General features: G+C 34.3%; 1 protein-coding gene across 1 annotated transcript in view; it reads right to left on the minus strand.

Moving 5' to 3' along the window:
• Positions 1–14,445, minus strand: part of Arhgap5 (Rho GTPase activating protein 5) — a 72,988-nt gene that overhangs the window by 4,255 nt on the left and 54,288 nt on the right. Inside the window, exons 3-6 of the mRNA XM_023721826.1 lie at positions 10,902–11,049; positions 3,635–3,712; positions 2,528–2,659; positions 393–498 (exon numbers count right to left, since the gene is read on the minus strand). Coding sequence (XP_023577594.1) covers positions 393–498; positions 2,528–2,659; positions 3,635–3,712; positions 10,902–11,049 — 464 coding nt within the window. The remainder of the gene's footprint in view (positions 1–392; positions 499–2,527; positions 2,660–3,634; positions 3,713–10,901; positions 11,050–14,445) is intronic.

Below are 14,445 nucleotides of genomic sequence, written 5' to 3' on the forward strand. Positions count from 1 at the left end.
TGGGCTCTAGTCATAAAAATGTATTATCTTTTAATTATGTGATTTAGGATACTTTCCCTCTTTCAGCCTTAAATTTTTTAACTCCAAATAGGCTGATTTGATTAAATACATAATTTTCATTTTATAAATAATATCCTAAGATTCTACATGAGAAATACTAACCATATTAACCATACTTACTATTTATATAATTATCACAGGTACAAAAATAATAAAACAGTTTTAGATATAATTAGAAAATATAAACTAGATAATCATAAGAGAACCAAAACTGAACCAGCTTAAGTTTGCTGTTCTTAAAAAAATCTTGTAATTACCCAATTTATAAAGTTTACACATTTGAAATATACAGATTTAGTATAGATTTAATTTACAAAAACAAAACAAAATACCTGTTTAGATGTGTTATCACATATCTGAATACATCATAGTTTACAGGATGAAATTTCTTGACAATTTCTTTCAAGGCATGAAGACGTTCTGTTTTATCCAGGATTTCTGTAAAAGTAGTGAAACTCACATTTAAAAATATTTGATAAAAGCTTAACACTTCCTATAAAAAAACAAGATTATGCCTAAAGAACATTGAGGGGCTGGGGAGATAGCTCAGTAGAATAAGCGCTTGCCTAGCAAGTGCAAGGTCCTGAGTTCAATCCCCAGTGATGCAAAAACAATACCAAAAAACAAAAAAAACACTTAAAGAACATTGAGTAGCAAACAACAAAAATTTGCTAAAGAACCAGCTAAATTATCTAAAACTCAAATCCTTTACATTATGTATTTAACTACCAGATCTTGTAAGTGAAGCTATTCAATGAAAATCAAAATGACTCAGCACTGATAAAATGGAAAATGGCATATTAGCAATTTACTCATGCAATTTATGTAACTAGATAGTGGTCTAGAATTTTCTAATTACTCACATAGTAAATCTATTCAGTCTACAAGCAGTAAATATTTCAGGTTTTGTGGATATAACTACCCAACCCTGCAGCAGTTGTGAGCACAGAAACAGTAACAGATAATAGGTAACAAGTGTGCATTGGTTGATTTTTTTTTCCTTTTTCTATGTATTTGGTACAGGGTCTGTAGGGTCACACTACATAGATCAGACTCATAGTGACTCTCCTGTTTTCAGCCTCCCAAGCACTAGGATTACAGGCATGCGCCACCATACCTAGTTTCAATCACCGTCTCAGTGCACTCCAGGGGCAGGGCCAGCACTGTGCACCAGGGACTGAATCTTGGTCCCTGTGCTCTGCCTAAGCAGGTGCTTTAGTCCACTGAGCTATTTGGCTGGCCCTGCATTGGCTGTTTTTCAAAAATACTTTTGAAATTTGGATTTATCATTTTAATGTGTCATGAAATTTCTTTTTTTCTTTTCTTTTTTTTTTTTTTTTTTTTTTGCAGAACCGGGGATTGAATTCAGATCCTTGCGTTTGCCGGTCAAGCGCTTATCCTACTGAGCCATCTCCCCGGCCCCATGAAATTTCTTTTTTAAAAAATGTAAAATCATAAGCCTTGCAAACATTAGAGGTCCATACTATACTTACTGAAAATCTACTTCAGTGATCAAAAACTTTCCTTTCTAGGCAGTTTATTCAACATAGTTACTCTCTAGATTTATGTAAATTATAAGACAAGGTAACTGACATGTGGTCCTGCAACAATAGAACATGAGAGACTGCTTGCTTGTTCATTTTTGAGACCAATGTGCATACTAAATCATTATAGTAGTATAATCAATTACTAACAAATTCTCATGTGTCACATTTCTAAATCAGTCCTCAAAAATGTTCCAAAAGTAGAAAAGTTCTGAGGCTAGTTTATGGTTCCGAAAAAAGAAAATCTAAACTATCAACTCAACTTCACACCAAGTTTATATGAAAAGTATAACTAAGACAAATGTATCTTGAGATAATATACTGTAGTTAATGAAAACTGTAATGAAGTAGCCTCAGTTAAGAACTAGGTTACTTTATGCCCAAGCAGACAGACCTGTAGCCACATTTTTAAAACAAATCAAGTTATTTACTAGAAATATGTGAGTGATTGATATCAAAGTAGGAATTAAATACCCCTTGTTATGCTTTACTGTTTCCAAAATTGTTTAAGATATAAAACTCAAGTAACTTTACCTTAAAAGCAAATTTAAACAAAAATCTGCAAACAACAAAAGTTTAATATTTTACTAATATATATATATATATATATATATATATTCATTTGAAAGTTTTTAATTTTGTCTTTGAACTTCAATTAAAGTACAAACCATAAACCTATTGTACACAAAATAAACATGCAAGCATTTATGTCACATTGCAGGCTAAAGCTGTATTCCTGGAAGCTAGCCCAGGGATACGACTTGACTTCAATTCAGAGACAAATATTATGAAAAAACACAATTCTAATAAACTTCATTTTTACTATCACATATTCTAGTGCAGGACTCACTAACACATGGCAACTAATATTCCAAAATTGAAACTGTTCTATCTTTTTCCAAGAAAAAGAAGTTAATACTTACTTGCTGCTTCCAATAGCTCTGGATGAAGAGAATATGGGATTAAAGGATCTGGCAGATCTGTAAAGAAAGCTTTAAGAGCTCCCGCTACAGCATTTACTGTTACTTCCATTGATACTAGATTGACATTATGATCTACAAGACAAAAAGCAATTTTATAATAAAATTATGACAAATGAGCTAATTAATACTTCTAAATCAAAAGATATTTAAAACTTCTCAGCAACTTTCATTTAGTGGCCAACAAACTACAGAGCCGAGAAAAAAAAAATAACGAAGTATTTTGTATGATAATTTAAAATGTTGTTGGCCTTTGCATCCTGAAGAACATTAATAATTCCTTTAATTTCTTTTGTTCCTTCTGGGCCTTTGACAGACTTTGCTTCAATTCTGAATGCCTTCTTTTCTAAAACTTCCTTTAATAGGGCACTTTTTGTGTTTCTGCATTTACATTTAAAAACATATATACAACACTGTATTTTCAACATTTGACCCAACTACCTATCATTTTCAATTTTTTTTTCTATTCCAAATGTATTTTATTAAAGTTTCTTATCTCCACCTTTCTCTTATAATTCTCTAGCTCAGGCTGTTAGCAAAAAAAGGCTCTGAAGTTATCAATTTTCTGACAAGCATAAAAACAACATACTTTCCCAGTTCTCCTGTCCCTTTACTCCACTTCTACTCTATTTAATACTTATAGACCTACGTTTGAAATTCTTTCTTCTCAATATTTATAACTTAAGGCCAGCCAAATAGCTCAGCAGACTGAAGTGCCTGCAAGCAGGTGCAGGGGCCAGGATTCCATCCCTAGGCCTGCCAAGCCGGCCCTGCCCTCGGGGCACGGAGCTGGTAATTGAGTCTGGGTGTGGTGGTACACGCCTGTAATCCCAGATCTTAGGAGGCTGTAAACAGCTGGGCCACTATGAGTCCGATCTAGTAGTGAGACCCTGAACACCCTGTAGGCCCTTCCCTAAAAAGTACAAAAAATAAAAAATAAAAAAATTGTATCTTTAGGAAGTTTTCAAATAAAAGCCTGTCTTTTCAACATAAAATTAAATAAGGAAAACAATAAAACAACCGTTTTCTTTTACATGATTATCCTCTTACCTTGATCAAATTGCTTTTGAATATTGTCTTGGTCAGTTTTGTTTCCACTAACACGGTAGAGTCCTTCTGTACACAATCCTAAGAGAATAAAGCAGTATAGTGGTTTTAGAAAATATAAAAAAGAATGCTAGCCTGTATTTAGTGGGTTGGAAGATTAAATATGATTAAGTAGTAATATTACTCAAATTTACCTACAAATTCAATGTAATCTCTAGCAAAATTCAATTTTTTTGCAATATCTTTTATTCTTTATTGGAAAAAAAACAGGAATGCTAGCTCTAGTTGGAATAATAAAGACTTAAATGAATGGACTATAGTTGTGCATGCCTGTGATCTCAGTACTCTGGGAGAATGGTAAATTCAACACTAGCATGGCAATTTAGCAAGACCTTGTCTCAAAATTCTAAAAAAACACAAGGGAAATACTCAAGGTGAAGGCCCTAGATTCAATCCCCAATACTGGCTGGAGAGTGAGGGCAGGAGAGGGTTATCAGTGTGGAATTTCACAAAGACAAACATTTGGTCATTAAAATGTTTCTATTTATTTTTAAAAAGCATTAATTTAAAAAGGATTAATTATATACCAGAAAATCTCAATGAATATTTTGTTTTTAGACAGAGGCATACTAAAACAATCTGAAGAAATGCTTCAAGGGCTACTTCTAATTTCTCTGTACTACAATAAAGCTAGAGAAAATGGCTTACACTTTAATTGTTAAATACAAATATCATAATGATCTCAACTTTGAGCACGTATTTGACATTGACTAGGTTAAATTTACTGAAAGACTAGAATTCCAAAACAAACTGAAAAAGTCCTATGCTTCCTAATGTGTTATCTTCAGAAGGATACTTCTGTCTTATATAGAATCCTAGTCAAAACATTAATCAGACCATGAATTGGCCAAGTAAAATTTAGGAATATTCTGCAAAAATCTGTTAAGAATCTTAAAAAATATCTAAGTGACATGAAAACATATACACAGGGCTAGAAATGCTCTAGATTAAAGACTAAACATTTCTTGAACACAGTGTTTGCACGGTGGGTACATGGAGAGAATGCTGGTTCTTAAACAGATAATGTTAAACAATATAAGACCAAATTTCATGACATCTGTAACTTAATCTTAAATTAAAAAAATTAAGAGGAAAGAAACATGGTAGTGATCTAGATGGAAGGAACACACATCTTCAAATTATTCTTTAAATATTTCAAAGACGAAGCGCCTGCTTAGGCAAGCACAGGGGCTGGGGTTCAACCCCTGGTACTGCATGCCATGCTGGCTCCACCTCTGGGCACACTAAGCCAGCCACTGAGAGCAGGCATTGTGATGCACGCCTGTAATCCCAGTGCTGAGGAGGCTGAAAACAGGAGGATCTCTGAGTCTGAGCTGTGTAGTGAGATCCTGTAACAAATACATAAAATAAAATAAAATAAAATAAAATAAAAATTTCAAAATGTTTCAAACTTGTGAGAAATTAATATGGATATTAAAAAACACAACCCTGGGCTGGGGATATAGTGGCATAAGTGCCTGCCAGGCAAGCGCAGGTCCTGAGCCCCATCCCCCTATACTAAAGTGTGTGTGTGTGTGTGTGTGTGAAACCCTATACAAGAGCAGAAAATTAAAAAAATAATAAAAAAAAAGAGCAAGACAACGAACAAATTGACTAATGGAAAATATAGAATGGTTAAGATCTATGGTCATATATTTAAAGTAAAATGTACTGGGTGTGATGGTACATGCCTGTACCCTAGCAGGAGGCTGAGGCAGGATTGCCCTGAGTTCAAGGCCACCTGTTCTGGCCCAAACAGAACAATCAGCAGAGAGTTTAACCAGATTTGAGGTTTTATCAAGTGAACTAAGTAGTGGAAGTTGAGGAAGTACAACAAAGTGAACATAAAAATAGATCATATCTAAGATTAACATAAAACAAAAAAGCCAAAGTGATTTTTAGCAAAACTATATTAAAGTGATAAAGTATGTCTTATAAACAGCACACAGGTTGAAATTTAAATAAACCTTTGCTTTAAGAGTTATAATTACACTTGTAATAAAGCAAGGATGCATGCATTCATTCCATCTCAATTATATTTATCCATCTTTGACATATGGGAGTAATACAAAAAATTTAGACCAAAAGAAAACACCAAGGGGGCTGGGGAGATGGCTCAGTGGAATAAGCGCTTTCCTGGCAAGTGCAAGGGCCTGAGTTCAATCCCCGGTTCCGCCAAAAAAAAAAAGAAAACACCATTAGCATTTATCCTTCCAATTCACTTTACTGGAAATGTAACAGCTACCCTTCAAAAACAGTCTCTATCTCTTTATAATTTATTTATAATAGGAAGGCATCTATATCAGTACATATGATATACAAATAAATCTATGCAAATAAAAAATCTAGAAACTAGGGATTTCAACTGTTTATCTGATGATGACCTAATCTATCATGACTAGAAAAGGGAAGAAAAACTATGGGGCCAAGAGCAAAACGGGTGTAACAAAGTCTTTTCACTAAAATACATTAATTTATCAGAACACCTCAAATTTTTCCACCTATTTAACTTAACCAAAAGTACAACTTAAGCTAATTCTACCAAGTTTTTCAACTCACAGTTGATTAGAAATTCCAAACTAGAAAGCAAAATGAGATGAGCAGCATCAGTAGGAGGTCAAAAAACTTACAACAACGTAAGGAGGCTAAAAAGCTATAAAATGCAGAAAAAAATTAGCCAATGTGTCCATAAAATAAGAATGTCATAATAGATTCTGAAGATAGGATACCTTAGAATGTTATTAAAAATATCACTTTAAAGGAGAAAACCCTTACTTTATGAAGTCAGTATAATATGAAAGCCAAACAAAGATGTAAGAAAACGAAACAGACTAGCTTTATTTATAAGTATAAAATACAAAACTCCAAAAAGGAAAAAAACACATTATCAAATAACCCAAAAGTATATTAAAAGCAGTATAGAGTATACACCATAGTCTATGGATTTATGCCAGAAATGTGACAGTGGTTTAACAAAAACAAACAAAATTAAATGACACAGAAAAATCATTTAACAGGGCTGGGTATATAGCTCAGCGGTATAAGTGCCTGCCTAGCAAGTGCAAGGTCCTGAGTGATTACGAGTACCACCACCAAAAAAAAAAAAAAAAAAAAAAAAAAGAAAGAAAGAAAGAAAAGAAAGAAAGAAGAAGAAAAAATAACAAAATCAATTCCGCAATACACTTTGAAAGTGTCCATGTAAAAAGAGAAGAATGACACACACAGAATACTAAAGCAGAAATTACAGTGATAAAGCTGTAAGCCAGGGAATGTCATTAGAATGAAGAAAAAGCAAGAGTTTCAGAAGGAACATAGTGTTAAAACCTTGATTTCAGACTTTCAGTCTTCAGAACTATGATAGAATAATTCTGTTATTTTAAGCAATTCAGACTGTGGAATTTTGTTATGGAAGCCCCAAGAAACTAACAAACTTTTTCAACATGATAAAGAATATTTATCATTAAACAAAATTCACAGCTCAAATATAATCAATGGTGAAAGAATAAATGCTTTCTCCTAAGACAGGGAACAAGAAGGTCTGCCTCTAAGATAAGGAACAAAACAAGGGTGCCCGATCTTACAACTGATATTCACCACTGCATTGAACATTCAATCTGGAGCAATGCAAAGAAATAAAATTTTTCCAAATTTTAAAGAAATACAATAACCCTATATTTATGGGACATAAAAGATACACTGCCCCCCAAAGAAAATAAACAAAAACCCATTTAATAGAGCTAATATTGTCCTCTTTCCTTTTTCAGAAGTTGCTTCCACACTGCCCCTCTTCTGTCTACTCTGAACTTGAATTAATATTTTTGGGCTCATTTCCTAACTGGAATTTAATACAACTTCTGATATAGCACTACTTATAAATAGGGACACTGCTTCAAACCATGTAAAATTAGCTGATAAAGAAATTGCTCTTCCACAGTAAACAAAGACAGTAAGATTTTTCTAAAAAACTTTTATGAAATAGTTTTTCAGGCTCTGAATAAGTGGCTCAAAACTACAGCAGGATATTAATCCCATTTACTCAAGAGGCTAAGGCACAGGATCTTCAAGTTTTAGCATTGGCAACTTAGTTAAGACCTTATCTCAATAAAATAAAAAAGAGCTGGGGATGTAACTCAGCATACGGGTTCAATCTCTAGTACCACAAACAATAATAACAAAACCAGCTATGCTCCATAAATAAAGACAAATGAAACAAGAGCTTTTAGGAGATAGTAAAGGGAGTTTAGAAACCCAACACACCACAATGAGGAAATAGGCTGTGGGAGAGATACACAGAGAAAGGGTTCATATATGTGGGAAGACCCTGGCATCTTTGGTTGAATAATGCAAATATTTATGAGAAAATTTTCTGAGGCCAGGAGTTAAACTGTTCTTGTTTTACTGTAGATTTAAGTAAGTATCAGAATACAAGCTGCTCTGGATCTTTCTTATTTTGATAAGTTGAATCTAGAAATATATAAAAAAGATAAAAGACTATAAACAAAGTACTACTTTTTCTGGGAATGCAAAATTGGTTTAACATTTGAAAACTCACCATAGAATAAAAAGATTCAAATTATTGCCTCAACAGAAGAAAGAAGCAAATCACTCAACTATGAAAGTATTCAAGAAATGGTAATTTTTAATTATATTAACAAATGATAGGACAAAATCAACATCCATTTGAGAGAAAAACTTTGGTAAACTAGCAATGTTAGAGTATTGTCTTGATTTGATGAAGGCATCTAAAAGAAATGGGACTGGGAGTGTAGCTCAGTGGTAGAACATTTATGTAGCATGTGTGATAGATATCCTGGGCTCCACTCCTAGCCCTTCCAAAAGGAAAGGAAACTCCCTTCAACAACACTATCCCTCAACACACACACACACACACACACACACACACACATTCTGTCTGTCTGTCTGTCTGTCTGTCTGTCTGTCTGTCTGTCTGTCTCTCTCTCTGGTCTAAAACTCCTCCAAAAGGCAACTGATAATAAAAGATTAAATGCTTTGTGGGTAATGAAAATAGTCACAGGGCGTGGTGGTGTACTCCTATAACCCTAGCACTCAGGAGGCAGAGACAGGAGGATAGCTGTGAATTTGAGGCCAGCCTAGGCTACACAGTGAGTTCAAGGCCAGTTCAAAGTATGTAATGAGACCCTGCATCCAACAAATAAAAAATGGTTTAAAAAAAGAAAAAAAAATTGTATCACAATAAAGTTACCAAAACTCATGTAGTACAGTTGAAATTGATTGCATGTAAATTTTATGAATAAAGTTCATTTTGCAGACTCATTTTCTTTGAGGTTGTTAAAAGGAAAATCTGATTACAAAAATGATATGGGTAATTTATATTATATGTATAAGCAGCAAAATACCATTTTAAAATAATCGATATATGCAATATATTTCTATTACTACAAGCTGAACCTTAAATATAAAACTGATGTGCTACATAGTCTATTATTGTGAGTTGTAAACTAAATTCTAAAGCAACTGCAAATTCTTGCTAAAACTTTACCAGTTTAAAATCCATATTTTAAAAAGAAATGCAACAATAAAAAAATAAAAAGAAATGCACCATACTACTTAGGACTAGCTTTATTAACCTTTTAGTCTACTTTTGTGGTCTTGCTGTTCCTCCTATTTCTACCAAAGCACTTAAACATATAAATTACCTGAATGAGTTAACCTGAATTAATTTGGGCTATGCTACAAATCAGAACTGCATTTTACTTCATATTTGAAATTCATTCATTTTCCTCAAACCAAATCACTCAACAACTTATGAAAGTATTCAAGAAATAATTTTTAATTATAATAACAAATGACAGGAATTTAAAATAGTAATAATAATTACTAATTCATCATTACTTTTATCACAAGTCAAACTATTTTTCAATTGCTTAGTCATACCTATAAGCCTTAACTATATTACCAGAAAAAATAAGAATCTTTTAAATCCAAAGCAGAAAGCTATTATTATTACCAATACTTTTGTATTTCTTATATACTAAAAGTGAACAGAAATACAGATTAAAAAGTTGCCTAAAACATACTTATCAAGTACTTGGGGGGAGTGACATATTCTATGTAAGTTCTATAGATCAATACTTAATAACTGAAGGAAAAAAGGACATGTTACAACTACAGTACAGTAATAGCAGCATTTCCTCTCATGGTACCCCTTATAAAATCAGTATTCTTTACCAAATAGATGATTCAGTATGTACAGAACCTAGCTGATAATCAAACTTAAGGGTAATATGGACATATGCAAAAAATGAGCCAAATTATTAGATAGGACATGGAAGTATTTGTTTTAAAAGAATACCTGTATTTAAAAAGAACATTAAGAACAAAGCCAAAAGCTGACATAGCTAATGTTTTCAAACCATTAAAATTTATAGTCCATTCAACATAGATTAATCTATCTTCATTTAAAATATATTCAGGCACAATAATCTGCCTCTACTGGACCTCTGACAGGTTCAACTCTATTTTTAGCTTCAACAGTTTAACATTAGGCAAAATAAACCTAACAGTAAGCTTTTAAATATATATCTATAACTATGGCTGTCAATTAAAAAAAAAAAAATCCATGTGTAAAATGGCTAATACAAATAGTGAATTTAAAAACACTGAAAACTTTCAAATTGTTGATTTAAATAATGTCTTGAAAGCATAATAATCAAGTTATTCTCAATTTTATTATTTTCTAAATCTTTTATTTATTTACTCTGGTACAGGGTCTTGCTCAGACTCAGTGATCCTCCTGTCTCAGCCTCCCCATTACAGGCATGTGCCACCATGCCCAGTTTCAGTGGCTGGCTTAGTGTGTAGGGTCAGCATGGCATGCAGTACCGGGGACTGAACCCTGGTCCTTGTGGTTGCCAGGCGGGTGCTTAGACTACTGAGCTATATTCCCAGCCCATTCTCAATTTCAGAATAAGGTAAATTTAACATTTCAGCATTCAACTTAGCCATTCATTAAGTTTAAGTCAGCAAAAGTTTTTACTGTCAATAATAGAAGTCCATTCAAATATCAGATGATTAATATTCAAGAAAACCAACTCTAACAATGAACTACAAACTTACTAATAAACTTCTTTCAAAACGTACTTTTAACAAATTATAAATACTTGATAAATTGTTGGTGTCCCAAAAGTAAAATTTTAAATCAAAGTTCGTATGTGGGTATCTTTCCTACCTGTATCTTCAATAAATTCCACACATTTTTCAACAAACAGTGGTATAGGCTTTTCAGCTGTGACCAGATCCTGGAGGGGCATTCCAAAGTAATTACTTTCCCAATTTCTACGTGTTGGCGGATTGAAGTTTTTAGTTTTCTTTTTCTGCTGTAAGAAAATAAATTCAAGTTACAGCTATTAAAATTAATTTACTTCCAAATATTAGTGTCAAGCAAATACAGTTTGGAGCAAAATAAATATTTAAAAGCTACATTCAATCTAAATGCCTATGAATGGAGAAACAAAAGTAAACAAAAAATAAAAATAAAAATTAAAAAAAGACAAAACTGACCTGAAGAAAAATCTTTGGAAAATACATGACTAAAGAGACAAGAGATTTTAGAAAGATCAGAAGTTATAAGAGATCATTTTCATGCCAAAACAGGGGACAAACTAAGAATAAGCAATGACCAATCCAGTTTTAGTTTGTATGTGGTCTGTTAACTTTATTTTGGCCTTTGAGATAGACTCAAACTGATTTTTTTTTATGAACTTATATTTGTAACATGAACAAATTGCTGACAATACAATGAGACTCTATAACTCCATAAGCTTTTAGTCTATTTTCCCTTGTTATTCTTCCACTTTCTATCTACTGACTGAATCTTTTTGAGAAAGGGTCTCAGGCTGGCCCAGAGTTCTCTTTGCAGTCCAAGCTGGTCTTCAAGTTGTAACGATCCCCTTGCCTCACTGACTGAATTTTAAAATGTAAAAATAATTTGCAAAATAAAATTTTCAAAAGACAATACAAAAATGATTCACAATAATAAAAAACAAAATTATGTATGAATGTTCAGAGTTCAATCTAGCATTAGAAAGAAAATAGATTCTTCATCAGAGTGAAAACCCAAGGAAGTATGGTCTGGAATCACTGATGAAGAGACTGACTGAATCTTTCTTGAATAAGGCATAGCAAGAATCTTCACAGGTGATTCCACTGGACACTACTAGTTTAATAATCTCTGAAATACAAGAAGATAAAAAAGCTTTCTGAAATTCAAAGACGACATTAGAGCACTTTTGTTGACAGCTTTGGCTCCTTTTTCAGTCTAATTTTACCTACATAAGTGGATGCCACTTGGATATACTCATAAGTGAAGTAAACCAGAACCACATGTGTAAATATCATATAGTGTCCCTAGTGTAAGAACTCAAAAGAAGAAATAAAAACAGAAAAGTAGAACACAATTAAAAGGAAAGCGAGAACTTAAGGATTAAACAACGAAGAGAGCAAGGAGAAAAGTTAGGGAACATGACAGGGGCAAAACCATACATTTATACAAGATGATTCAGGCAATGATCCTGAGAATCTTCAGCAGGTTTTTGAAGCTAGCAGTTAATTGGTAGGATTCTCACCCTAAATATGCTGATACCTGTGAACGAAGCAACAGCACTGAAAATAGCAATGTGTAATACTAGGGTCATGCTTGTAATGCCTGTCATTCTGGTCTTCTAAATATGTACTGCTTGTCATGTCATATCAATTACTGCTATACTGTCTTTCAAGTAAACGTTTGTTTTTTAAAAAAGGGTAATAAATGAAAACAAGAGACAAGAAAAAAAATGCTATAAGATTGTCCTGCTACAATGTTGTACATGGTTAGATTTCTAAATTTCTGTGTAAAACTATGTAATTATTTATTTCTATTTTTAAAAATAATTTTTTCTGCCAGTCCTAGCCCAGGCCCAGTGAGTGTGTGGGAGAGCTTCCAGCTAACCTGCCCCAGTGGAACCTACTGGTTCCAGCCCAGGCGTAGGGTGGGTGAGACCCTCTTCCACCCCTTGGGATACCCCCCATGACTCCGCAGCACCTCCCCTATGCCGTCCTCCCAGTAGGAATTTCTGCCCCATTCCTGAAACCCTCAGACCCAGTCCTAGCCCAGGCCCAGTAAGTGAGGGAGAGCTTCCAGCTACCCTGGGCAAGGGGGACCTACTCGTCCCAGCCCAGGTGAAGTGTGAGACCCTCTTTCCCCCCCTGGAACGCCTTCCACCACTCCGCAGCACCTCCCCGACCCCACCCACCGAGTAGGAATTTCTGCCGCTTCCTGGGAACCCCCAGCTCCAGTTCTAGTACAGGCCTGGTGAGTGTATGGGAGAGCTGTCTTTCCCCCCTATTCCACCTTGTCCCCTCCAGACTCAGCTCAGGCCTGGCCTACAGGCCTGGGGTGAAACCCTTCAGCTGTAATCCCTACAGAGTGTAGGAAACAGAACCACCCAGCTAGTCCAGAAGCAGAAAATCTTGCCAGTGGGGCAAAACAGGTTCACCCCCAAGGGCAGCAGCAGAAAGGAAATGACCACAAAAGCCAGACCCAAGCCAGGCACAGCTGGATAAATCCAAACTTTGTAGATCTACACCTGAACTTCAGTAGGTGCTAAGACTATAACTACAACAAAGGTCAGAAGACAATGCTACACAAAATGACAACAAGAAGGAGCAAAATGCAGTCTCAGAACCCAAGTCCAACCATAACAAGTACAGAGGACACTAACACAGAACAAATTGGGAATCACACAGCTGAAATCAATGAATCAACAGCTTCTGAAATAAAGAAACAGCTGCAGAAAGGTATAGAGGAAATCAGATTGGAAATGAAAAAAGAAATCCCTGAATTAATAAAATCTGCAGTAAAGAATCAAATGCAGAAACATATGGAGGAAATCCAATGCCCACCCACAACAAGTGCAGAGGACACTAGCTCAGCTCAAATGTATGAATTCATAGTGTCGACAGTAAATAAGCAACAGCAGAAAGTCACACAGGAACTCAGAGCAGAATTCTTTTCTACCAGCTCAGCTCAAATGTATGCATTAATAGCGTCGCTAGTAAATAAGCACCAGCAGAAAGTTATAGAGGAACTCAGAGCAGAATTATTTTCTGAAATAAAAAAAAGAATTCTCAGAACTCATAGCATCTGAAGTAAAGAATCAACTCAGAAATATAGGGAGGAAACCCAATCTGAAAAAAACACTGCAGTAAAAGAATTTATAACTTCTTCTAAAGAAGACACTGATAAAAAAAATACAGGAGATTAGAAAAATGACGGATTTCTTGAATGAGCAATACAGGAAAGAAATAGATCGCATGAAGCAGAGTCAAAGAAATATAGAGGAAATGAAACTCTCAATCACAAGCTTGCAAAACCGTTTAAGTGAAAGTGAAGACAGTTTCAGATCTTGAAGATGCTGGTGCAGCTAGTGAAAAGATAAGAAAGGATCTCTTAAAAACAACTAGGATGCAGGAAAAAATAAACCATCACCTGCAAGATGATGCAAAGATGACCAATGTGAGACTAATAGGCATCAATGAGAAAGGAGTCAGTACAAATGATATTAAAAAAAATATGGGCAGAATAGCAGAAAACTTCACAAATATGAGGAAACAATCTGATATTCAAGTAACTGAAGCATACAGAATGCCAAGTACCTCAACCCAATTAAAAACACACCGAGACATATAATAGTCAAGAACCCAGAAATTCAGCACAAGAATAATATACTGAATGG

Source organism: Octodon degus, unplaced genomic scaffold (genome assembly GCF_000260255.1).
Source record: "Octodon degus isolate 3935 unplaced genomic scaffold, OctDeg1.0 scaffold00086, whole genome shotgun sequence".
Taxonomy (NCBI): domain Eukaryota; kingdom Metazoa; phylum Chordata; class Mammalia; order Rodentia; family Octodontidae; genus Octodon; species Octodon degus.